Raw genomic sequence first — 26,768 nt, 5'->3', positions numbered from 1 at the left:
GTCGAATGGCCGAAAGCCAAAGGCTAAACGAAACGGCGGCAGGCTTTATAGCCGAGTAGGTAGAGGGCAAATGGCTGCCGTGCGGGTGAATAATAATGCGTAGCCAGTGTGAGACAAGTGATAAAAATCGTGATAAAGTGCGTGTACGATGTTACTGAAGAGCCGATTATCGGAGAAGAAGAACAGGAGGCATCATGGGAAAAACACCAAAGCCACAGCCGGTAAGTGGATAGATTGGTATGCCAGGAAATTTGCGAAATGGTTCGCCTGCCAGTCGACGAGATAGCCCTGCTGCGTTCTCGGTCCCTCTAATCGTTTTCCATGGTATCAACACAATATGGCCGAACATGTAAAAATTAATTAAAGTGTTTTAATTTACGTCTAGTGAATAATTATGAAATTAACTATTAAAATTTATATAAAAGTGTATTCAATGTAAACAATGTTCTATTTGTATATTAAAATTTATTGAAATTCTTGTTTGAAGCGATAAAATCTCAAGTTGTATTTTTTAAAGTAAGAATATTTTTGTATGTTATAAAATTTAAAGAATCATAGAATGTTTGATTGCAACGATGTCAATTATTAGTGTTATGCATAAAAACATGTACATTTTAAGAAAGAGAGAGAGAAATAATTGCGTATTTATATTTTACTCCATAAAGATAACTATTGATTTTTTATGATAATTAAATTAAACAATTTTATGATTAAAGCAGAATCAGTTCTATACATTATTATAAAAGATAACATGCGCTACAAAGCATTTAGTGAGGTTATGCTGTTTTCAATATGGACGCCTCAATACGCTGCATATATAAGTGCATTTCTTTCTCGTGTATTTGTAAACATGATTCATAGTTGATTCTGATACTTTAGATATCAGTTGATTCTTAGTTCTCTCTCAGTCTTGGTACGAATTTACCATTGGAATACGATAATAAGATTTCTTACATAAATTCAAATTAAACTTGAGAATAATTAATAATATTAGTTATGCATCAAACATAGCGATTTATCAATAAATCTAAACTTTATTTCTTCATTTAACATACAACTAACATTGTTATTATTTAACATTGATTACATTTTTTAGTTGGGTAAAGTACTATTCTTTCTTTTATAGAATATTATTATAATAGAATTTGTAAGACATTGGCCTTTTCGTGTAACTGCGTAGCTAGAATCGTCTTATTTTATGGATAATTTTTCTTTCTATGTAAAACGAATCAATATTTTACGTATTTTTATTTCTACGTAAACAAATATATTAAAGAATTTTTATTAATTAATTAATATTCAATTAAATATAAAAATACACGATAAAATTATTATTTTATAGATTTTAGACATTGTATTTGTAATTACTTACATATATGTATAATATTGATCCATGATATTTCTAATATTAATAATATTTACCTTGCTATGCTTTAATCTCATGTAATACTACTATTATATATATAATCAAAAATTACTTTTATTTTTTCTCAAAAAATATATATATATAAAATTTTGGATTTATTATTTTCAAATACAATTTTTACATCAACGACAATATTCGCGTAAATAATAGTAAATTTATTAAGATAAATTGTTCCCATTATCGATAATTTTACAGGAATACAATTTTATAGATTTAATCGAATTATTCTCCACTACAAAACTATTTCAACGAGATGAGTTTGTTTCGCACACATCACACGGAAGGTGCGTGTTAGTGAAACCGTGAAAATGCATTCTTAGCATGCTGCGATAAGAATAGAGCAAGAAAGATAGAGTAAGATAACAAATAGAGGAGAGGTACGTACATGTTCGTACATAATCGACGTACGACTGTGTACGTGCATACCGTCATAGTATCGTATGGAAACATACATTCAATAGTTTCACACAAGGATAATTGTATAAGTGCATGTGTTACCATGACGATAAAGACGCGGATCGATGTTTTTAACCCGACGGAACGCATCAAGTTGATTTCGCGTTCGATACCTTGCGATATTTCTGTCTTCGTATTGCGCTTTTCCGTTCCTTTAGCATGCCATATACCTACAACTTGATCGATCGAGTTTACCGCATGCAGTTTTTACAACGATAGAATTGGAAAGTTTGGGAAATTCTTATAAGTTTCATGAAATTTGTACGTTTTGGGAAATTCTTATAAGCTTCGTAAAATTTGTATTCGTTGCGTTCAATTCTTCATTTTTCTTCAACATTTATGTTTCATTTTTCTTTGTTAATCAATATTTAATTGATTATAAAAATAATCAATATTTAAAGAATAAATTTGATTTTTAATTTTTTTTTTTAATTTATTAAGCAATATTTAAAAAGGAAATATTGATTGAATAAAAATAACGAATGATATGGTTTTTTTTTACTCAACAGTATTTATTTGTCGGCGATAGATAAATTTGTAATTTAAATCATATATAAATTTATTTATCGTTAATATAGATAACTAGCGCGTTGTCAATAAGAAGAACGAAACTGTTATTCTTTTTTTTATGGATTACTTGGTCATTTTTCTTAATCGTTACTACAATTACCAAAGAAATACAAAATACGAAAATATATAGAAAACGAAAGATGTCGTTAATGTAACGAGAATAAAGACCGTTCACATAGAACTCGACCATGATAAGAAAACTAATTATCATTTACATTCATTAACGATGAGCCACGTGGCTTCTAACGCTTTCGAAATATATTTTTTCTTTTTTCTTCTTGTATTTTTTCTTGAGATAATTACGATCATCGGAATATAAATCATTATCTCGTTTGATTCTATCCGAAAATTTCTGCGCTTCTCAAATAAGATAACAATATTATTATCGCGTCTGCAACATCTAGAAGCACATTTTTAACCAGATTTTGGTTCTTGAAAGTCTCTTAATTTCATGATAATTCAAGTCGATTGTGATACTCATTAAAATCGTTTATTGATTATGGTAGCATTATTATACTTTACTTTATAGCATTACTGTATTTTTTTTTTCTATTTCTTTCCTTTTTTATTTCGATATGATAGCGATGTCGTGATATCGATTTTACGAAGTTATATAAACTTTGTCCAGCTATAGAGTCTGTCTTGCAACAGCCAAATAACTATAATGGCCCACGTATCTCTGACAGATATTTTTCGAATAGGATAACGGTATAGGTAATATACAACTGGCTAAATTAAGTGGAATTAGTTTCCTGCATGCCTATGAGTTTTTAAGTTTGAAAATTATTTTACACGTATCATCGTGTAAAATATTATTGAAAATAATTATTCAAAAAGATAAAAATTATGTATTTTACTACATTAATTAAAAATCGAATCACTTAGCTTAAAATAGATAGAAGATGTATCGATAATTACTTTTAAAATTTTTTAAACATGCAAACATCAGATTATCATTTGTCATTATGAATATTATATTGAAATTTATATTATATTATATATGAAAAAAGACTTTTTGCCTGTAGCATCGAATGTAATTCTGAATATCGATTGTTCCATCGTCAATATATACTTCGTTAAGCCGATACGATATTATTATTAATATAGCGTGCAACGGGATTAATTAATGGACATTGATCGAAAGAAAGGAAAAAAATAAATCAATTGAACCCTTATCGAAATTGTCCAAAGTTCTACGAATGCATGGCTTCAGTGTTATATAGGCGTTTAATTGATGGCAACGAACGGATCTCGGCCTAGCGCAGCGAATCTAAACGAGCGTTTTAATACCGATGCAAACCTATTCGAGTAATAATCGTTTTATCGATTCGCAGCGACGGATATTTCCCCTCGCGACAATTCTCCTACACTTTTCATTATTCGAGAAAAAATGTTCATTTCTATCGTAATCACCCATCTTTATTTTCTTTACTTTTCTCTTTTCTCAATATTTTAAAAAATCCATTTTTTTGCCTAATCACTTTATGTCTTCATATTTTGGTCCAGAGTTCGAGAGGCTTAATTCGGATATTTGGATGCGAATGCATACGCATGTTGGCGAATTATCATACGCCTAAATGTCGTCAAGGACCTGTCGTCGGGCATACGCTTTTTGCATCGAGTCCCGGCAAAATTTTCTCGAAGAAATAACGGTCAATGAATCCAACGACGGGTGTTAAGCGACTCAAGGTCTTTGTAATCTAGTTTCAATCACCGTCAATCTACACTGATCTTAAACAATTTATGACGGTGCCACCTTCTCGCTCGATGCAGCCTTTCTCTTCTCTCCATAATTCTCTCTCAAATAACTTTTATACTTTCTTCGATATGAAGAGGTGCCGATTTTTTTTTATTTTATGCTCTCCCTTATAGTCTCTTATTATCAATTTCATTTAATCCCTTGATTCATTGTGACATCGATACGCTATTTAAAATACTAATTGGTACATGATTCCTCTAATTAATACAAGCATTCGTAAATTTACTTTTAGCTTATATTTAATATATATAATCGTGTTTAATTTTAATTTTAGATTAATTTGTCCGATAAAAGACACGATTGGCTTTCATCTCGGACTTTCAATCGGAAATTCACTCGGAAGTCCTCTATTTTTTTTCTCTCTCTCTCTCTCTCTCTCCCGGTTGTCCACTGCATTTCATTTGGCCTACAATTCCTGCCTGACCACAGAGGGACGACTGGCGCCGCGGCGCCCGACACCGCCTCTTTAGATCCTATCCGTCCTCGCCGTGCTTTATCGCGGGGGTTACATTTAGCAAGAAAAATCGTGCTATTTAATCAACTGGCCACGCAGGCTCACGGCACATATGCACACACACACACACATATATATATATATATATGTGCATACGTATGTGTACGCTCGTACGAATTTTGATAAAAAAGAAAAAAAAACAATCTCTCTCTCTCTCTCTCTCTCTCTCTCTCTCTCTCTCTCTCTCTCTCTCTCTCTCTCTGGCTTCCATTTCAAAGCTAACCGGCCGATTAACGACGCTCGGTTTAACAACGAAGGAAATAACATTGGTTGGGCAATAATTTTCGAACGTGTCTATTTTAAACGTCTATTTACGCGATTTCCCTCTCGTTCACTCGAAACCATCGCAAAATATTACATAAACATGGTTATTATCATCGTCGTATTATCAACTGGCTTATAAATTAATGCATGCATCGGAGGATTAATTTCTCCTTTCGACGGATGCGCATCTTCAACATCTAATTCTTAATTTGAACAGCTCCCGTTGCTTCTCTGACACGCTATCTCGCTTGACACTTAACATCTGAAGATTGTCGTTGGATTCTAGCGTGGTTATCTGCGGATAAGTTACGTAAGAGAGCTACCAACTATCGATTCGTATCCTTTCGTCGCGTATTCCCAACGTCGCTGGTTGAAAAGAATCTTTACTTCCTCCTCCTCTCCTCTCCCCCCCGGAGAGTGTGTCGATCCTGCTACTGTCACACGCGCCGCACCGTGTGCAATTTTATCGTATTTAGCCGCGTCATTTAGCCGCGTCTTGTGCATCGAGTTATGTGATAATACGCGAATTATCTGGTTGACGTTCGCGTTACCGTGTTGGAACAAATTGTAAATTTTAAAAAGTTCAAGCACGCTAAGAGGGAGAAGGAGGGAAACAAGGAAAAAAGAATCCGTTTCCGTGTACAATTTATCGGGCACCTGCTAATTTTAAATGTAATCATTGGTAAAATAGGTTTATGATCTTAGGATCTTCGTACTAATTTACTTTTTTTCCTTTTAACGTGCATGATAAATGACAACTTTGCTGTTTTAACACTTAAAACGAAGAATTTCTTTTCGAATTAATGTTACCATTGTATACCAATGATAAATTTCCTTAGTTTGCAAAGGGCATAATATATAAAGTATAAAAATTTTTATATATTCATCCGAATATAGAGAAGTAATTTCGAGCTCATTCTCGAAATTGTTCCAATTCGATCGAACGATCTCCGTTTCCGATAAACTTATCGTTTAACATGACCTAAAAAAAGGGGGGGAAAAAAAAAAAGCGTATGGATTCAAGCATATGTCACAGTTTAACGAGATCGATCAACGTTGAGGATGTTTGAGCATGATCACTTACGTAATGCAAATTTTTCACGATTGAGAAGCGCGTTGAACCGATTATCGAAGGAAAAAGCTCGAGTACGATTCTTTTTGTACGTTTCTTCACGCGATCGTGATCGTTACCTTCCTTCTCTCCATTATTGATACATAACGGATCAAATATTCGTAAAAGAGTCGCATCGAGTCACGAACGTTTTCAAGTTCAAAAAACGATTTACCAAAGTCGAAAATTCAATGCATAGAGAAACGATAGAAGAGAAGTTATAGAATAAAGAAAGATTGGTATTTTTCTAGTTTTTAACTTTACCGCAAGGGGGACCGACGGGTTTTGGAATTTTACGTTCGTTTCACGTAGTTTCAAACCCGCTTTCGTGAGTCCTTTGGGTGATGGCGTACCCACGGACCTGAGCCAAAAACCAATCCGCTGTTTTTCAAAGCGATCTTCTCCCTTTGAATATCTTGTAATTTGTTTGAACCTACTCCCATAATGATTGGACTTCAGGATAGATATACAGGCCTCGATATTTCACTTTCACAGATCTTGCGATTATAGAGATTGCGCTAATCTGAATTCGAGTATTCCTAAAAAAAAAAAAAAAATTTAGAGTATTAAATTTAGAGAATTTAGAGTTTGTAAATAGTAAGAGAGCATGTACAGTTCATCTTTCGAATGAACGAAATGTCAGTCTTACATAAATTTATAAAGTAAATTTCGAAAGTGTATACGGAATGTGTCCTCGGCGAGGAGGAGACTGGTTCTCGGTGAGGAGGAGACGCGATATAACGTCGAATAAAATCGCGAATGCGCATGAAATCATCGCGGGAGTGCGATACAGGGGGTGGGGGGATAAATTTGCGTCAGAAGCATCGGTACATCGGTTGCCTAGCAGAAACAAGATTTTTGTATTTGTTTGTATGGGGGACAGATCGTTTCGTTTCCTCTTTGCGCGATTATACATGGAATAATGTCGATCGAGATGCATATCGATCGATGGTATCTTTTTAAGAAAAGGAAGTCGATGTTATCTGTGCCGCTGCATGTACGATATTTACTGGAAACCGGTCGACGATTAAATTATACTCGTTTCTATCTAAAACGAGAGGTTTCTCCAAGTATGCAAGATTGCAAGAATCTCAATCTCAAGGTGGGATTTCTTGCGAACGTTTATTAGCTTTTGGCTATAATATATAGGTGAATATATAGGTGTTTTATGCTTCTTGAATTTATCTTAGTATTATTCCTTTTATAATATAGCCAAAAAATATACACGAATTTCAAGGTGACCTTCGGTTTTATGCCGGGAATATTACTATTGGAAAGATAAATGTTATGTATATGTTAATAATCGTTTATCTTTTTGTCGCGATATCTGATTTTTCATTTAAATAATAGGAATTCTATTGCATAACATATATTGTATAATAAAATCGATCGTAAAATTGCGTCTAGACTGTTGAAAGTATATAATCACCAGACGTACATGTACTAACGTGAACGCAATAATTCAAAGTCGCTTATCAACGTTGACTGCCAAACGAATTTGTATGTACATAAGTCATAATACTCTACCTTTATTCTTACGCGTTCTAATATTCTAATATTTCTACGTAATATATATAGAAATTCTACGTATATATATCTTATTCGAAAATTAAATTATTGCGTAATATATTTATAAATACGTATTAACGAATATTAGAATATTTTAAATTGTATTGTATAAAGAAAGAAAGGATCGATTCTCTGGATTCACGTGCGAATTTATACGCAGGATGATTCACATGAAAATTAAATATACAAATCTCTTGTTCGGGTATTGGCCAGCCGTCGACATCTGGCCCGATTTCAAAATTCCCGCGAAATTTCGGCAAAGGCGTTCCGAATTACGTTTCCGCATTACCTCGCCAAACGTTCGAACGTCACGAATCTGGAATAAATTCTGTGTTTATCTCATGCATCACTGAACGTGTCATACAATAGTAATCGCATTCGACATTTGCTCGAATCATTTCATTCGATATTGGATGCAAAATCGTAAAAAAAATTCGTGGCTATTATTTTTTTTTTTTTTTCCCCGGCCTTGGCCGGTCGGGAAAATCCGATAATATCTTGATATCTCGTCTACTTTCACGATTGTTCTTTTTATTTTTTTCTATCTAGGTCAGAAGTCGTCTCGTTTCTATTTTATTTTATTTCGATTTTATACTATTTTTCCTTTCGTTCCGGATATAAGATAATGGTGGAGGGGGGGAGATTTATCAGAGAAAAACCAGTTTACCAGTTTGGAGCGATGCTCACCCTCTTCCTGTCCCTCTTTCGTATTCGTAGAGCGCGCTTTAATCGGCCTTGTCGCTACCTTGTTTGAATTCGAGCAAAGAGAAAATATGAAATATCATAACGTCCTTGGCCAACGAATGTCGTTCGAATCGAGTCACGTTGAAAAATTGCTTTTGTACTATTTGGATGTAAATCGAAAATTTGTCGCATGAATTTCTTTTTCTTTCTTTCTTTTTCTTTTTTTTTTTTTTTGCGTATGATTCTCGTTGATGCTCGAAAAAGAAGAATCTCGATCATTTCTACGATACATTATTGTATACGTATATTGTTTCATTGAATCTTTTCGTAATCAATTAACTACTTTTTCTCCTTTTTTCAAAACACATTATGGAAATGAGAAGAATGAATAATTAATTTTCTTTTTAAAATTCCGTATATATAGTAATATCAAATCACAATGATTTTAAATGACGACAACGCAACATATAAATAACATTTTTTTTTTTCTTTTTTTTTTTTTTATCCACGTTCTATCATATTTTGCACAAATTAGAATTCATAGACGATAATGTCATAATTCCTTAAGAAACGCGCGCAAGATACACGTTTCAAAGATATTCCCATTTATATTAAGAATACCGAGGCAATTATAAATTAAAAAAAGAAAAAAAGCGAAAATAATCCAAGTTATTACATCCGGGGCTCTATTACGGTCTCAATTGAACAGCATTCAACGTTTCACGGTTCAAAGCGGATCGTCTGTAGATCACGTTTCTGAAACGAAGAAGAATGAATTCGCGTCAGGCTCAATAGCCATGCCGATGTTCTCATTATGTCAAATCGAATAAGATACAATTTGACGATATATTTCACAGCTTATTCCTTTCCACATTGACCTTTCAATCGCGCCTTAATCACACGTGAACATGACTTCCTGTCATCGTGAAAATCGAATGTAAATTCTTGCAACCTCGTCGTTTCGTGTTGTATCGTATTAAAACGTCACAAGGCGTTTTTTCTCGTTTTTTTCTTTTTTTTTTTTTCTTTCTTTTTTTTTTTGTTTATTAATTCCCACGTAACGAGATGCAGCGCAGAGATGTAGACGAGGAGGAGACACGTGTAACGGTTCATTCCACTGAATTCAAAGAGATTCACGCCATGTCACGTAACTCGTCGCACGAGATAAGTCCAGTGGCGACGTCTCTCATAGTGACGCATTTTCGTTCAGGAGACAATGATGAATCGTAAGGCTGCATACAGAGTTAGCATAAAATCATTGTAAACATTGTATCTCAACATGTCTCGGCTATCGTACGATAGAAACTTGATAACGATGACAAATGATAGTATTAACCAACTTCAATTACGATTTCTAAAAATGTGAACGATGTGCGATATATCGTTCGTTCGTCCAGTTGCAGTTATTATATTACCAACGATTGTCCATTTCTATACGCGGCTTGAAGAGACGAAGATGGACCTAAATACTCGTGGCTGGCTCGATTAATAAGACCAATTGCAATCGTTAAAAACGCTCGCGTTTTCTTTACGCTTCGAACAAAGGAAACGATTAACGCCGTATCGCGCCTCTCTCGTTCTCCCTCTTTCGAGTTAATTAATAAACCGATGATTCCTCTTGATAAACTCGAATTGAATTTTTCGAGTACCCGTTCGAGTTTAATTTCCGCGATAAACGAAGCCGATTCGATTCTTCGATCGGACCATGTACTTACATCCTTTTGCAATATTATGAACATCGGCTGTTTGATATATTATTTAGTATATATATATATATATTTATCGAAAATTGTGATTCACATTCGTCAAAGGTAAATGATTTAAGTGTTATGAAGCACTCGTGTGAGAAATAAATTTCCTTGCTCCTTGTTTTTTACAATTCTATAATTTGACACCGGTATAAATCTAGCTGCGTTGTGTATTTTTCATTTACTGATATTTTAATAATTGCCATTCTAATGACAACTATATATTTTCGTAGATAAATAACCGATTGAGAGGAAGAAGAAAATAAAAAGAGAAATTCGTTTGAAAAATTGTTTCAAATGTTCAACGTTCTAACGTTTACAACAATTTCTTTATTCTTGGAAAGTTTTCCAAGTGCTTTTAGTTTCGCGTTGTTGGTAATACTTGCTCGCCAAGCGGTCGAGAATAGATGTCGCTTCCGAGTTGTGTATACCCATTTGTCGTTGTTTAACCTCTCGTGAGACACTAATTGGCGCCCTTTTATGTCTCTTAGCTGCTCATTAAAATACTGCTGAATTAAATAAATGTTTGGAATCACGCTTAACGCCCTTAGCTCCTTTCAAATCCTCCGTTGCAAAATGTTATAAAAGCGGAATATCTCAATTGTTAAGTCGCTTTTTTTCTTGTTGTTTGAACCACAACGCTCAATGGTCACCTTATTTTTCTCTTATTATTCCGACCCTTGATAAATTCGACCCTGAAAAGATTGAACGAGTCCCTAGCGAAATCCAATCTTGTTATACGTATCTCGAGTCGCGCCACAAGGGAATCTCAATCTTCATTGGGTCAAAGAGTAACCACCCATCGCGATCGTATCGTTTTTTTATATCGATCACGAGTCAGAAGGCGTATCAATAATTTGTATAAATAGCGGTGTGTGTACTTATCTCTCTCGTTGAATAATACATACGTACATACATACATACATATATATAATCTGATAAAAATCTCCGCTCCAATGATTAATAGACAGAACATTTTTTTACGATTGTAAAATAAAGAACGATTTCTCCGTGAAATTCGATCAAATTGTGGAAATAATCGTTTCTCGCCCCTCCTTCGAGGCGATCCTCCTCCTTCGAGAGATCGTACTTGTTTACACGCTTGTGAGAGACACGATATCTGGCTGGTAACGTTTTTAGTGAATAGCGAAACGACGATCTAGCGGGAAGTAATTGCGCTGGTCGTTAATAGAAATTCGTTCTTAATTGATCGTCAGGGTCGTTGACGCGTTAACAATAATCGTCTACCAGGTGCGATAAGGCTGGTGACGAGACGGCGTTTACGATGATAGACCCGGGTCACCGACATTCCTATGCGCCTGACTGACGTCGAAACAAGCATCAAACGGTACGAGTATACCAGACTCAAGGACGTCTTGTTATTACACGCGATAATATTTATTTCGAGTCGAATTTATTAAAAAAAAAAAAAAAAAAAAAAAAAAAAGAGATCTTTTAGAAAATTTTGCGATATTATACATGGCATTAAAAATACTACTATATTCTTTATTTCTTAGGCTTTTTAGAGATTTTTAGTTCTGAATACTTGGATTGCTGTTTGTAATTCGAATGCGCTCTATCTAATATTCAATCATCGAAGAAAGTTTGCAAAAATTTTTTAAATTTTGTAATTAGCATCGAGGCTTAAACATTTTTTTTTAACTCGAGAAATGATGTTTCTAATCCGACGGGGACAGTTTGGATTCCGAAATTTGAGGGGGGTGAAGAGGCGCATTGTGTACACTTTTCATAAAAATCGTCAAGTTTGCTTGGCAAATGTTTGCTCCGCGAAGGCCTCGGCGAGATAAATTCGTTCCAATCAAGGGTCTAATTTCCTTGGCCAAATAGCTGGATCGTTCCACGGCGAGTTTAGAAAACGGTTTCAGGGAAAATACAGGGCGCTTTGTTCTCGAAGATGGAGCGAAAACTCGTGGCTTCCTGGTGTATCGAGCCACCGGTTATGTATTAATTAACATTTTACATAACATAAAGCCGGTGTCGTAACAGATGAGCTTACCCTAGCGAAATACGATTGTGAAATTCGTTTAACCGTGTTGGCTGCCCGGCCGTTAATTTACGGTCGAGGGATGTTTCGACATTGATCACTTTTCGACGGTGTCTTCTTTCTTTCGACGCGGCCAAAGCACCGAATCCCCTTTTACAACTCTCGTCGAAACTATGTAGTTTATTTATACGAATTTCCTACGAGTTTCTCCCTAATTCTCCTCAAGTTGATTGACTCTCCCCTATTATTTGCCATGGACGGTGTCCAAAATCGTTCCTGGCCGGCAATCGCAAATCGTCCTTAACCGTTATACAAGTTCCAATTACTTTCGTTGGTCCACGAATAAATACGCGAACTCGAAATCGTGGCAGGACTAATTAATGCCAGCGCTTGATCAATCTTGGTCTTCCAACGAAAATCGATCACTCTCGAGGTCGATCACTCAAAATCGCTTCCATTTTCTTCCTTTTTTTTTTTCTTGTTATCTTCGCTGTGTTTCGTTCGATCGGTGAAGATAATCTTGTAACTTGGTGTAACGAATCGTTGTCGCGCGATAGCAGTTCAAGTACGTGTAAATCTTTGGAATATCAAAATATATTATAGAATTATAGAAGAATCAATCTTCTTTGTCAAATTAAAAAAGAAAAATTATATACCCTTTGGATCAATCAAACACGAGAATAATTAAATCGATCGATCATCATTATTTTTCGATAATAAATATATATTTTACGACATCCTCGAATCGCTCTTCGAGCGATCGGAAGAGCGTGGCTCGCCGCGAAAGAAGGTCGTCGGATAATAGCTAATACTAACGATGCTGTTGCTAGTCTCACACGTGACTCCTGTTCGCGACCGTTAATCCCTATTTACACCGTCTCGTTTCGCCGATAACTTATGCAAACGTCTAATATAATAAGCGCGAGAAGATGTCGAACATTCTGCGAGAAGCGTCGAGAATCCGAATCGAAGTCGTGGAAAAACGAGTGTTTTTTTCCTTTTCTCCAGTTTTTCGGATCGAAAGTTGCTCGTCGAAAGTCTCGGAATGGCGTTTCTCGAACGATTGCGGCAACGAGCCCATTATCGCGGGCAATTAAGTTGCGTTCGAGGCGGAAATAAATTAACGTGGCAAATGATTAGACGTTTAATTGCGAATTTTTCCCCGGCGCTACCAGAAAACAATCATCTGGCTTACGAAATATGTATTAGAACGCGGTATTGAAAGCGGTATCGAAAGTTAATTATAGTAATAATAATTTTTTACTTTCTTCCTTTCCTTTTTCTTTTTTTTTAAATTCAATTTAATCAAACGGCTCGGTTAATTTGATTAAATTGATTATGCGATACGCTAATTGTCTCTTTCTTTCTCTTTCTCTCGGTTGATCCATCTTATATATCTCGAAATTAATCGTCACGTTGATTCTTCTGTACTTTTTCCCAATGGATTATTATACTCCAAAAAAAAAAAAAAAAAAAAAATGTCGATTCTAAAATTTTAAAATTCTTCACCTTATTTCGTAAGGTGAAGTTTGTCGATTGGAAAGTTATCCAGGTGAGATAAGTAATATAATTTTACGTTGATCTAATAAATTAGAGTTTAACGGCGGCTTGAATCGTAAGATGTTGATTGAAATTTAATTTTTTATCACGAGTTTACGTATGCATGGATAGACTAAATAATACGTTTTTCTAATTGGACGGGATTGTTTTTCGACTTGTTAAAAATTGATCGAACGACAGGGAAATGCATCATTTCTTGTTGAATGTAAAAGGTGAAAGGTGATGAAATCCCGCGAGGATTCGAGCAAACACGAACATTAATTAATTTCGAAACTTGCGCATGCTTATAGCCATTATATTAATTATATTTATTTAAAGAATTCACGGATAAATCAACAAGTTCCACAAGTTGCAGCCAAGTTGTTCGCGGTCATTTCAGATTTTTCTCACCAAAAGATCTCGATTCCAAAAAAAAAAAAAAATTATTCGATTATTTACACTTCTTTCTTCTATTCCTACAAAATTTCAACCATCTTTTATTCTTCGAAAAAAACTTTCTCGCGTTTTGGTATCTTCCATGGCAATTAACCATCAGAGCGGACAGATACCAAATTAAAATCGATTTAGAAAATCGATATCACACTCAAATACCCATTTGCTTCTTAATTTATCCTATTTTTCGACTTTCCACCATAATTTTCCTTCCTATCCTTATTTTAAAATAACTCTTGATCCCTCTTATCGATAATTTCCCTTCAACGTATATATGTTCACCACCACGTATATATGTTATAAATTTCCTTTCGAAATAATAAGAAGGACGAAACGGGGGGCGGGGGGGAAAGAAAAAGAAGAAATGGGAGAGAGAGAAGACAGTAACGAGAGCGGATCGCGGCTGATCGACCTTTTGGGTCACTTCGATTCAAGACGAAGTAATTTTAGCGCTCGCGAATCGCTGTCGATACGCTGTTCGACGGACGGACAGAGAAAAAAAGAGAAAAAGACACGATCGTCGGTTCTCCGTTCCACGAACCATTGTTCTCGTTATCGAGAGGCGAGTGTTGTGGCTAGTTAGAACGCGACAATGTGAGAACCACGGCGCGATAACAGGCCGTTCCACCTAACGATAAATCCTGTTGCCAATCTGAGAAAACCGCGACTATTTAAACGCTCGTTCCAATCACGAAGTCATGAGCGAATGACCCGTAATAATTTTGCATCGATTATTTATTGTTCCCGCGACTGGCGTGACCAATATGGCCGACCAATATTGTTCCTCTCTCCACAAATGTGTTCGTGATTAATATTCTTGGCCATTTTTATTTGCAATCTCTTTCGTGGGTTTTTCGATCGCACAATTAACGAACGAGATTCGTTTTAAATTTCGAGTAGTCAAGTCTTATCCTCCATCTTTTTTTTTTTTTTTTTTTCTTTTCTTTTCGAATAGTTTATTCTCAGATTCGATACGAGGTTATATAAATGTGAAATTTTTGATGAATCGAAGTTTTAGAAATTGTTAGAAGAGTCAAAGGTTTTGGTTCGATAAGAGTATATTAATTGCAATGATAGAAAGTAATGTTGCAATCAGCTAATAGCGTCAAGTTTTTATATATAATATAAAAGAAAAGAATATTTGTTTAACACTATGAAGATTTCTTTGGGGTCATTAGTATTTAATTACATATTAAATGATTATTGGATAAGTGTTGAGAAAATTGAAAATTTATTCGATTATTTATGCACCATCGAGGCAGCAGGCGCATAGGAATATATTTATCAAGTATAGAAAAATGATGCAACAGCTTGCTTTTTTTATGTTATTCACCGACAAGTTGATCGATAGCTCGTCGTAAACCGGGCGTCTCCGAGAAATCATCAATGTCCGTATTCATTAGAATGAAAATCAAAATATAGTGGTTAAAAGCTAGTCTTTTACTATTACATAAATCGTTTCTCGGCAATGCAAAAGATTAATTGTTCGGCCTTTCTTGAATTCTTTGTAATCGATACACACACGTACGAGCATTTTACAAGAATTCAATAAGAATCATCGACGCCCACTTGTAATACACACCAGAGTAATCGCTATTGTTATTTGGGAAAGGATGACAATGGATGGATTGTGTGCCGTCGCGTTATACAACTGCGGCAAAGGGCTCTTTCCAGAATGAAATTCTGGAAGGGGAGCAACGAGTGGCGGATTTTCGACAATGATTTTCCCTCGGCTGTCCTAAATTTTCTTACTTCGAAAAAAAAAAAAAAAAAAAATTTGTCCGATCGTAATTATATATTTTGTCTGAAAAATTCTTTTGATCGAGATTATTAACAAAAATTTTCAGAGAATGGGATTGCATTATATGATTAATAAACTAATAAATGTAATTAATGACAAGAATATTTCTGTGAAATAAGAATTTATCGGAATCGTAGTAGAATAAGAATAAACACAAAGGAAACGAAAAGGAAAATATCTGTGCGAACGTATCGATTTCCAGAACAAAATATTTATACAATACGTAATAACGTTTAAATTCAATAGTATTATTCAGTCGTTCGCGTGCCGTCGGACCGATCGGATGGAATTTTGAAAGAATATAATGGATTTATCAGTGGGGGATATTTTATTGGTTGTGTCGATAACGATTCAGTCAACGGACCGAGTAGCATCGCATGGCCGACTTACGATTCGCCCTATCACCTCGTGCACCCTATCAATTCGCATAGGGACGTAAACAGGCCGATATGGCGCAGATGCATGGATGACGAATACACGAGGGATGATCTAGGCGTGAAATTTACTTTGAATAATCGGCGGCTCGATAACACTCATGCTGTCGCTCTTATTTCCAATTTTCCATTATCCGAATGGAACGAACATTGCACAGAATTTTATACGCGGAATATAAATATATTTGAAAGCGAGGAGAGAAATCGAGAGTAAGTTTCTACAAACAGATTGTCGATACTACGTTATTGTCTGCTGTAATAATGATTCTCAAGGATAATATAAAATCGAAAATTATTTTTACGAACGATATTATCGAAATATCGTGATCTTCATTCAACGCTCGAGAAATATTATCGAGAGAAATATTGGCAAGAGTTTTTCTTCGAAACGAAGGGATGATAGGAGAAAAAGATGAACTTGCAAACTCTGCAATCACCCTCCCCCAATAGTTATTCGTATTCGGACAATGGATGGAATCGGATGGCTGTCTATCGATTTGCTCTGTAATGACTAATCTGAACATGAAGTGTCCAACCCAATATCGTGCATGTAAATCTATCGATCGTAAGCCGATCCCGTTATACGCACAGTCATCGAGGCTCTGTGAACAAGCACCGAATAAACAGTTAAGCCAGTAACAGAGGAAAGAGCGATGATAAATAAGCGCGACGGGTCATCGTCCACCGGGAGAGACGAGATTTATGTTCAACGAGCCGAGCGAGACTGCCGATCTCTCCTCTCCTCTTCGAGCACACTCACGCGCGAAATCTCTCTCTCTCTGTGATCGTGCTGGCGTCATCGTAACCCCTTTTGGACCTGTGGCTTCGCCCACGGGAACCGGCTATCGGCTTTTCCCTTCCGCCCGCATCGATCACAACCCTCTCCCCTCCCCGTTTCGTAGCGACAGATTCGAGTTTCGATCGTTGCTTGCTTCGTCGTTTGCTTTGCAACGAAGATTGATAATTCGTTTCGCGTTTAAATTTCGTGTTATTGGATTAGTCACAGGATTACTGCGTCTAATTAATCGGGAAAGTTTAGAGTTTAAAGTTTGTAACTATAGCTTAATAACACGTGGAGGTTCACTTCGAGATTCGACGATTTCTTTTTACGCCTTTTTCGACGTTCGATCGTCGTTTCGTAGATTATTTTATTTCGTGGATTATCGTTACTTCGATCGGTCGATTAAATTTCGATATTATATTCGGTATTATCGTAGGTTTGTATCCATCGCTAGCGGCACGTGGTTTTCCAAGTGACCACCTTTTCGAGTATTAAATCGAAATTGGATGGTAATCAACGTTGGCTCAAGATTTTGGTAATGAAACATTTGGGAAATTTCGATTTTATTATTATATTACATATCGTTGTCCTTTTGAAACGTAGATGAAATTTTCATCGAATTTTGGAATAACGATAGAGGATTGAGATTGACAGTGAACGCGGTAGTTATATCGATCCGTTTCCTTGGTACTTAAGGGTTTCTTCCGTCTTTTCGATATTTGCTCGACCTTCGGCCACCGGGATGGGCTTCGGGTTCGACTTCGTCCCTGTCGAAAAGCATGGATAAAATGTAGACAGATCCCCTTATCTAATCCCGAACAAACGATTATGCATGTTTTTATTACTAAAAACAGCTCATTGTAAAACTTTTTCAACTGACTATACATTGTACACTTTATCATAAATTACCGTAAATTTAGATAAGATTATTTTAAACAACAACGTGAATCATCCTTGCCTTGGTGTACCTATCTTTGGTCAATAAGCGTCGAAGAGGATACGCAAAGAGGAGCCCTAACATCGATGCATAATAGCGTTGTAAGCGCTATTATTTTATCGAATCTGAATTGCCAATGGCAATGTTAATGTATTCCAAGACATTATACTTGTATTTGTATAATCTTTCCCTCTTTATTTCTGGCTAAGCTATTTAATGACCACTGTTCACGGCTTAATCTCCATTTTGAAAATGGTAAACAAGTACACCGCGTTTAATCCACCATGCGCCGCCGGGGAAGTCTTTTATATTCAAATCTCGAAGGCGATACATCTATTTCGTTCGTTTTATACGAATGCACGCGACTTTTACACGGCTTTTGATCGCCGTCTTATTATCGCGCTTTTCTTATTCTCGCTCGTCGAGTGTCAAGATACGCGTGTCGAAAGAAATATCCTTTCGATAAAACTGACTTCGATGAAATTCATTTTTCATGCTAGGAAATCGAGACTTGGTTATTAATTTTTCTTTTTTTTTTTTTTATCTAATTTAATTCATTTGATTATTTAATCGTTCGTTTTTTTGCCCATAGGAGCAATTGCAGTTCCGCCAAGTCAAAATTGCGCCGCAAATAACACTCTATCTCGAAACAATTATTTACGATTATCGACGAAGGCTCGGGCAAACATGCCGCCTCGTCGACGTCCAATGCACATTGGACTTTAATGCATCTGCTGAGTCACCGTTTGTGTTGCACTATTACATACCGTGTTAACATTTATTTTCATTTGCATAGGGGAAATCCGGTGGTGACTCCTCGTCTTGGTTGGTTTATTGTATGCATGTACGAGGTAAACGTGAGAAATGTTGTTCGTAAAATAATGTAGAATAATTAGTTTCTATCGTCAAATTCTCGAGGGAAGGATAAAGCGAACGATTCGATAATAATTGTTCCGTTGCTTCCGTTCTTCGAATCGAATTTCTTCCATTGTTAAAAATATTTCTTCGAAGAAAATTGTTATCTCGTCTTAAATTTCTGCCAAAAAATTTTTTCTCGAGAACATTAACGAAATATCCTTGTGAGATTTTCTATTTTGTTAACAAGAGATGGAGATATATCTATCTAAAAGCGTAAATAGAAAAAAAGCAATTGTGATTATCATCGCGATCAGGAGACTCCTCAAGATTGCACCATTATTATCTTTACACCATCTTGATTGCATAGAATCGTTGGCGCGAGTTATTATGCAATTGTGACTTTTTTTTTCACAAGTGATGCGTCACAAGAGTCTCGCGTCCGTATACGTTTATTCGACATCGAGTCGAATTATTATATACGCGCTCGGTATATTTTTATTTCTCTGGCGATTAATAAGGCTCGTCTATTCCAAGCGTTCACCCACCAGACTCGGTATATATATATATATTTATATAAATACGATATCGCGGCACATAATAATGTGCACTGTTGACGATATAACGATGCGTCCAAGTAGCTCCAATCGATGCAGACTCTTTTCGATATTCGTAATGGATCGGATACAGAAATTCTCGCCGGGTAAAAATAATCTTGCATTCTGAAAAATATCGTTGCGATTAGCACGCGTATGCGCCATCTGATACATATTACGCTTCGGTGTAATCGCTCTAATCGCTCGTAACGATCGGATTGTGAGATTAATCGTCGGATTCAGAATAATGGCTGCGGGGAATACCGGCGTTGAAATTCGTTCGTTGAAATGACGCGTGTAATAGCATTTCGGGTAAGCTAAAAGGAATCGCGAACGTTCTTTGTCTCTGAACTCCATTTAAAATTCTGATCACCAGTTTCTGATTAACTTAATTAACCGATCGAGTTTCGTTTTTTTTTTTACCGTCGAATGCGAATTTATGCCATGTTCGAACAGGAGATGCTAAGAGGAATCAATGAACTTTTTTATTACAAATTTGTTTAATTTTTATGTCGTTTGAAAAAAATCCGGTTATTATTAATGTTTAATCTTTTCTTTTCTTTTTTTTTTTTTGTATATCGAACTTGAATAAGAAATCTTTTATTCTTTGGAAGATTTATCGAGCAATTTTTTTTTTTAATAAACTTGTTTTTCTATTTTCGTCGGTTTGTTTGGAAATTTAAATTTGTTTACTTTTCACTTTTTTTTACTCTCGATCGTATCACAATCCATATAGACGAGTTAAAAGATAAATTTCCACGTGTTATTCAATTGTTAATTACAAAATTACAAATGATGATAATATATCAATTAAAGTATCTTAATTGTATCGTTAATTAGAATTTAATTAGACGATTGCAACGTTCTCGATCGAAAGACGAGAAATTCTTTCTTGGGATTGCAAGAAACCAGTTACAAGTTGCGTTTTCTCCACCGTGACAGCCGTATCCCTTGATAACGTCACGATCGATGCCAGAAATTGTGCCACGTTTATGTGCTGTTAATTGATCGCGTCAGCTTGACGATTATTTAATCGTGTTCGGCTTCGTCCGTTTCCTCCACCGATCTTCGCATTGTCATTTGTCTCTGATATCAATCGTTTGCATACGTGTGTACATTTTACGTATGCACACGACTCGCTACCGATTCCTTAACGATTTTCCTCTTCCTCTTCTTCTTTTAACTCTCACGTTTCAAAATTTTCGTTTAATCGTAATTCCTTTGTCGCGTATTATTCAATTTTTCGATTATTATCGAGTCTCTTTTACGGTACAAATAAATTCGAGTATTTCAGTTCACTAAGAATCATTTGGGGTGTGGATATTATCTTGAATTTCTGATCAATTTCAATCAAATCCTTTCACTCTTCAACATTTTTAAATCGCAAACCCCTCCGTTCAGATATCATACAATTTTCAAGTTATCAAATTGGAATATAAAAGGTAATTTAGCTATTGATTAATTCTATCGAGCGAATAACCAAGTCATAAATGTGATAAAGAAGAAAAAAAAATGATTGGAAAATGATCATCGATAGACTCGAGGACATCGGTTCTCACCATTGTATGACACCGATCGGCATTATTCGTTTAAGTGTTATCAATTCGCTGTCCAATTTAAACGGCAGCCAACACAGTATTCCTTGCTTCGATCCCGTTTTCTCTCTCTCTCTCTCTCTCTCCGCTCGTCGAAGCGGGCATTTTTATTGCCGGACCTGTCGCCACCGATTTTGCAACGGATCCGCGCGATCGAGGATCGTTGTTGCGAAACAAGGAGAAAAAAAGATATCGGTGTACGGTTGTTACGTAAAATTAGAATGTCAGCCTCGGTCTCGTAGATCATTCGGATGACGATAGATAGAAATGGAACACTTCTCTCCACTTTTTTCATTTACATACACGGGGGTGGATTTCGTTGACACTTCGTGTCCAATTGTCCGCTCAACACACTACTCGCCGTTTCTAATTCGAACGTGACGCACCTTCGAGTTGATGAATCGATGTGTAACGGTGGATTCGTTTTAATGTTGATTCGAGATGGACACGGAAGCAAACAGCACGATGGGTTCCTCTTTAAGAGTATCCTTATCTGTTTTGCACACAAATCGAGATGAAAGTAAGCAGCAGCAGGTATATACGTAACGAGATACAGCAAATTAGTTTTTAGTTAGAAATAGTTGTTCTTAATAATCCGAATAAGGAATAAGTCATTTTCGATGCGATTTTCGTCCGTACTCTTCAATTGTAGTCTTTTTAAGAGTAGATTAAGAACGACCAAGTCAATTGGAGAAAGGAACTTGACTTCGAAGAAGAACGTGACGATTAATGGTCGCTAATTGATGAATATTTGGTCAGTGTCGAGTATTTGATTAAGAGAGAAGTAGTTACTAGATGCTAGATAGTTTTCTCTCGAATAAAGAATGTTTTAATAATGGTTTAATAAAACGCGAAGCCCTCTTTAATTGTAACATGATGACAACTTGTTGCAGATAATAGTATCTTAGTAATTATCGTACTATTTATTATTTTCCATTCGATGCTTTCACTTTTGAACGTTGCTTTGTTCGAATCGATATCTCGGCTTTACACGCGACACCAACAGCGTGTGTTCTTTAATATCTGAGCGAGAAAATCCGATTATTGCACACGCGGTCGGTGATCCCTGTAATGAAAAGCCGACTAATAATCGGTTGTTGATCGTTGTATTATGCTTATATATATATATTTTTAATACACGGTTGTTGTGGCCAATTAAAAAAATTACAATCGGAACAATTTCTTTCTTTTTTTCTCGCATTTTGAATATAAAAATATAATAACACACGCTATCTTTTTTTCTTTTTTATCAATCCAAAATCAATACTGCAAACAATACATAAAGGATAATTTTACTTTTTCGCTTCAACAAGGAATTCTAGTACGAGGAAAAATTTCTAGTAAAATTCCAACTTTTCTCTCTCTCTCTCTCTAAATTATTGGATTCCCTAGAACACGCTTGATACGCTTCGAACTTCTGATCGATGGTGCACGATTAAAGGAAAATAATATCATATATATATATATATCTTTTCGTTCAATTTTTCATTTTTTCTTTTTTTTTTTATCCTTATCTCGATTATTCGGCACCGATAACATATTTTCTCCCCGATCTCTTGTCGACCAAATGTTAAATATTCGATCTTTTCTTCTTTTTTCTTCTTTCATGCGTTCGCGTGAACGCACATCTATTTATCGCACGTGTCCACTTCTTTATCATTCTCCGAATTAATATACTCTCGTTGTCGTTCGATCTCAACGAGAGCGATCTATCAACGGAATGATCTATAATAATCGTGCGACCGTGACGCTCGAGGATCGATAGATACGAAGAAATCGAAGCTTTTCGTTATTACGATTTTTCTTTTCCTTTTCTTTTCTCTCTTTTTTTTTTTTTTTCCCCCAAATCGAAACAATGTTTACGCGAATTGCCGCGGGCTCGATGCAAATGAATTCCCTGGCTACGGCCATCATACTTTGAAATTAGCGATCGTGTTTATTCCGAAAATAAGCGTGTATATAAAAAAAAACAATAGCTCTCGATGCTCTCGACGGAATTGCCAAGCGAGGCGAACCAAAAGGCGATAAAAATTTTGTCCCGATAACCAAACTCGATAATCTTTTGATAATCAAAAAAAAAAAAAAAAGAAAAGAAAAAGAAATCCGAAGTACCGAAATTATCTCGAAATTATCCGAAAAATTGATTGAAAAGAATTTCTCACGTAAAAAGAAAAAAAAAAATCACAAATTTTCTACTCTCCGGAGAATACATCGTACGGAAAAAATTAGGCAAAAATCAAGTAAAAAGCAAGCGAATTCTTGGTCTACAAGATTGTATATTCGAAAGTTACGTTAGGTGGTGGTTTCGTAAAATGCCCGTTCGATTCTCGCGTGATTCTTTTTAGATCGCGGTTCACGCTCGTGACACATTTTTCTGCGCACGTGAGGTGAGTCAACTATTTCGACAGTTGTGTACACACACACACACGCTCTCTCGACTTTGATCGCCACGAGGAGCAAGCATTGCCATCTCGTACGCAGGGAGAGGTTGTGGCCGTGTACAACGCGAGCTACGTCGAGCGCCTTAATACGAATTAGGCCGAGTAAGGTGGTGATAAGGAACCGGCTGAGTTCGGTTCGAGAAGCAATCGTAACGATTGGCTAGGTGTTGGAAGAAAAAAAAAAGAAAGAGAGAGAGAGAGAGAAAAAATGATTGTACGAGCGCGAGGAGATACGCGTGCTCGTTAGCGCGAGCGGAGTGTGCTGACTCGATTAGAGCGACCTCGATGTCGAGGGTCACGAGTTCTGGCCATTGCTTTCGAATCGTTTCTCATTTGTTTACTACTGTTGTTTAACAATCGTGCCTCTACGAACGATCGTTGTGCCCTGTCGTCCAATCTCCGATTTCATTTTATTTTCTTTCTTTCTTTCTTTTTTAATCTTAGCTTTATCTCTCTCTCTCTCTCTTTTCTCTTTCTTTTCGATAATATCGAATATTTTTTTTTTAAATATAATTAAAATACTTTTTTTTTTAGATTTGGGAGTGTATCGCCAAGTTATAACAAGAATTTTTAAAAAAAATTATTGTACGTCGATGATCTTTGTGTATTTTTTTCTTTTTTTAGAATCGGAGCTTGCAAAAACAGTTTTCGAAGCGATTACGAAGAGTTTTGAACAAGAAAAGATTCTAAATCAGAAAAATATGTTCCCCTCGAGTTGCATCATTTCGAAGATTCGAATCCGTCAATAACGGAACTAGTTGAAACGTGTGCTATTCGTCGCCAATACCACTTACGTGTCGTTATTCGAAACGTGCAGAAATTTAAAAAAAAAATCTGAAATCTGAATTTGCAACGAAAATCTACCTCTCTCCAAGCCTAACTGCTCGCTTGGCTTGGGAGGAGTAAAAATTCTATAATGGGTCCTAATTAAAGTTATTTTAATAAACAAGATGACGAAATCCGCCAGCGTTCAAAGTTTCAAACTAAATCAGTGACCTCCGCTTTGGCTCTTGCCCTTTCCTTGTTAGATCGAGAAGAAATTTGTTGCGAACGATTCATCTAATACGCATAATCTGGCAAACTTTCAATCGGTTCCTCTAATTTTGCTTCTCTAATTGGACGAACGATTCGAAGGATTTCGTCATCGACGAGAAGGATCTGTTCTCGCGATTCTCCCTGATTCGTTCCTTCCTTTTTGCAAAACGACCAACTTGCAAACTTTGTTTATAACATTGAGAGCAAGTTGATACGCTGGTTAGTCAGCTCGAAATTCGGTATTCTTATTTCACTGCGACGGAATGTTCCCCCCTACACGGAATCTACGTTTTCTTTAAATCCATTCTCACGTGTTGACATGGTATATCAATGATGAAAAACTTGCAACTTTATCGCGTGATATTTTGATACTTAATTGACTACAGGCTTTTTATCGCAAATTGCTTTGTCATTATGCGAATCTACCAACGATTAAACGTTCGTTGTCGCTCCAGATTTATTCAGATTTCGTTCCCCTTTTCCTTCCCCTTGCATCCTCCTGTAAAAATCAAAAGCCACTCGTCGCTTATTAACCCCTTCGCGAGACTCGAACCGAACGATATTTTATTTCGAATAGTTTTCGAATTACGTTCAAAACTTATCCATTATTTAATGGATTTTTTTCACAAAATTGGAGAATATCTGGTAAACTTCGATTAATATACGATCAATTTTCTTCATAACTCGCTTCCATAATGTAATATTCAAATAATCTGAGCACGAAGAGATTCATTATAGTAGTTTGAAGTAAATAATTGTGGAGGTCGCACAAGTGTTAATCCTCGATGCTAATTAATCGAATAAGGAGACGGTACACTTTAATTTTTTTTCAAATTTGCTACAGATAAATAAAATCGCTGAAGATTCATTTTAAAGAGAATGACAAATGTATATATTCGAATCGTATACTCGTTCTCTTCGTATCCTCGAATATACCTTCGATCAAAACGATTATATTCCTCTCTTTATCCGGTTTCTTTTCTTTTTTTTTTTTTTGCCGGTTAACGTTACGTAACCAATGATATCATCGTTTTTTTTTCCTTTAATTTTTTCCTTTTTTTTTTTTAACATTGCTATTTTCAATCGTGGAGTTATTATTTTTTTTTTCTTCTTGCAATCGATCAAACAGATAAGAGTTCTATTAATCCAATTCATGATCCTGATTTCGTTTAATTTCCAGGACGGTCCTGGAAAGAAAATGGACGTGTAGGTAGGTTGTCGTGAACCACAAGATTTTCTTGGTTCTTGCTTACGTCAACTGGTAACGAGAGAGCCACAGTGTCATTAACGTTCTAATTGCTACGAGGTTATCTACGAGATGTTTTCCTTTGATTAGCCTTCCTTTTATGGCTGCCACGAGATCGAAAATGGAATTCCTACCATTATCGTTCCGCTTCGGATCGTCTTCTGTTTCTTTATTATGACTTTTAAACATATTCGAAACAACGAATGTAAGGAAAACGTATTTATCGAGGGCAGGCATAGTTTCAATAATAATTTTTAGTAAGCAGGTCTGTTAATGTTACCCATTCAAAGTGTTTATATTTCATCGATCGATCGTCATTTGAAACGTTACCAAGAGAATTCTTGCGGAGGAAAGATCAATAGAAGGGTTGTAAAAATAAAAAAGAAAGGAGAAAATAGAGTCATCGGGGTGAGCCCATGAAAATGGCATTTTATGGCCTCGTCAAACTTAAATTCATCCATATATAGATCCAGTTCTTCGCATTTTCTTTCCTTTCTCTCTCTCTCTCTCTCTCGTTAAATCTGCAAAAAAATAATCGATCAAAATTAATTTGTAAATATCCTTTCACGCAATTTATGATTTCTATTTTTTTTTTTTTTTTTTAAACCAATTTCAATCAAATTCATCGAGTATATATGTGCGCAATACGATATCCTTAATTTTTCCACGATCTTTGTCGTTATGTATTAACTCCTCGCGTAACACCAAAGTGTGCAAAATCGATGTAAAAAGTTGGAGCGCTTACTTGCAGCGCTTAGAACCGTGGAAGAACAAAGTGGTCTGTTCGACCTCCTCTTATAAAGGATTAATACCGTTCGCAATTATTCGAACGATAATGAATTCTAACTTAACTCCAGTCGTACAGTTACTCGTTAAGTAAACATCTGTAATGCAGGCGTGAGATAAAAATCCTCGCCCGCGTTTCGGCCGCGAAATCCATTTGAAAATG

General features: G+C 35.8%; 1 protein-coding gene and 1 long non-coding RNA gene across 2 annotated transcripts in view; one reads left to right on the top strand and one right to left on the bottom strand.

The window, feature by feature from the left end:
* The first annotated feature begins 8 nt into the window (after positions 1-8).
* The window catches only part of NFAT (nuclear factor of activated T cells 3), a 50,915-nt gene continuing 24,155 nt past the window's right edge, over positions 9-26,768 (top strand). Inside the window, exon 1 of the mRNA XM_086915543.1 lies at positions 9-221. Coding sequence (XP_086771669.1) covers positions 149-221 — 73 coding nt within the window. The 5' untranslated portion in view covers positions 9-148. The remainder of the gene's footprint in view (positions 222-26,768) is intronic.
* LOC147656371 (uncharacterized) lies at positions 25,366-26,100 on the bottom strand. The gene is made up of 2 exons (XR_015294541.1): positions 25,827-26,100; positions 25,366-25,760 (listed from the first exon to the last, which is right to left on the bottom strand). It is a non-coding gene; the product is annotated as an uncharacterized LOC147656371 (long non-coding RNA).

The sequence above is a fragment of the Apis florea genome, unplaced genomic scaffold, assembly GCF_048593485.1.
Source record: "Apis florea isolate Af1SG1 unplaced genomic scaffold, ASM4859348v1 contig_3793_pilon, whole genome shotgun sequence".
NCBI classification, from domain to species: Eukaryota; Metazoa; Arthropoda; class Insecta; order Hymenoptera; family Apidae; genus Apis; species Apis florea.
This window is presented reverse-complemented; position numbering and strand designations above follow the sequence as displayed.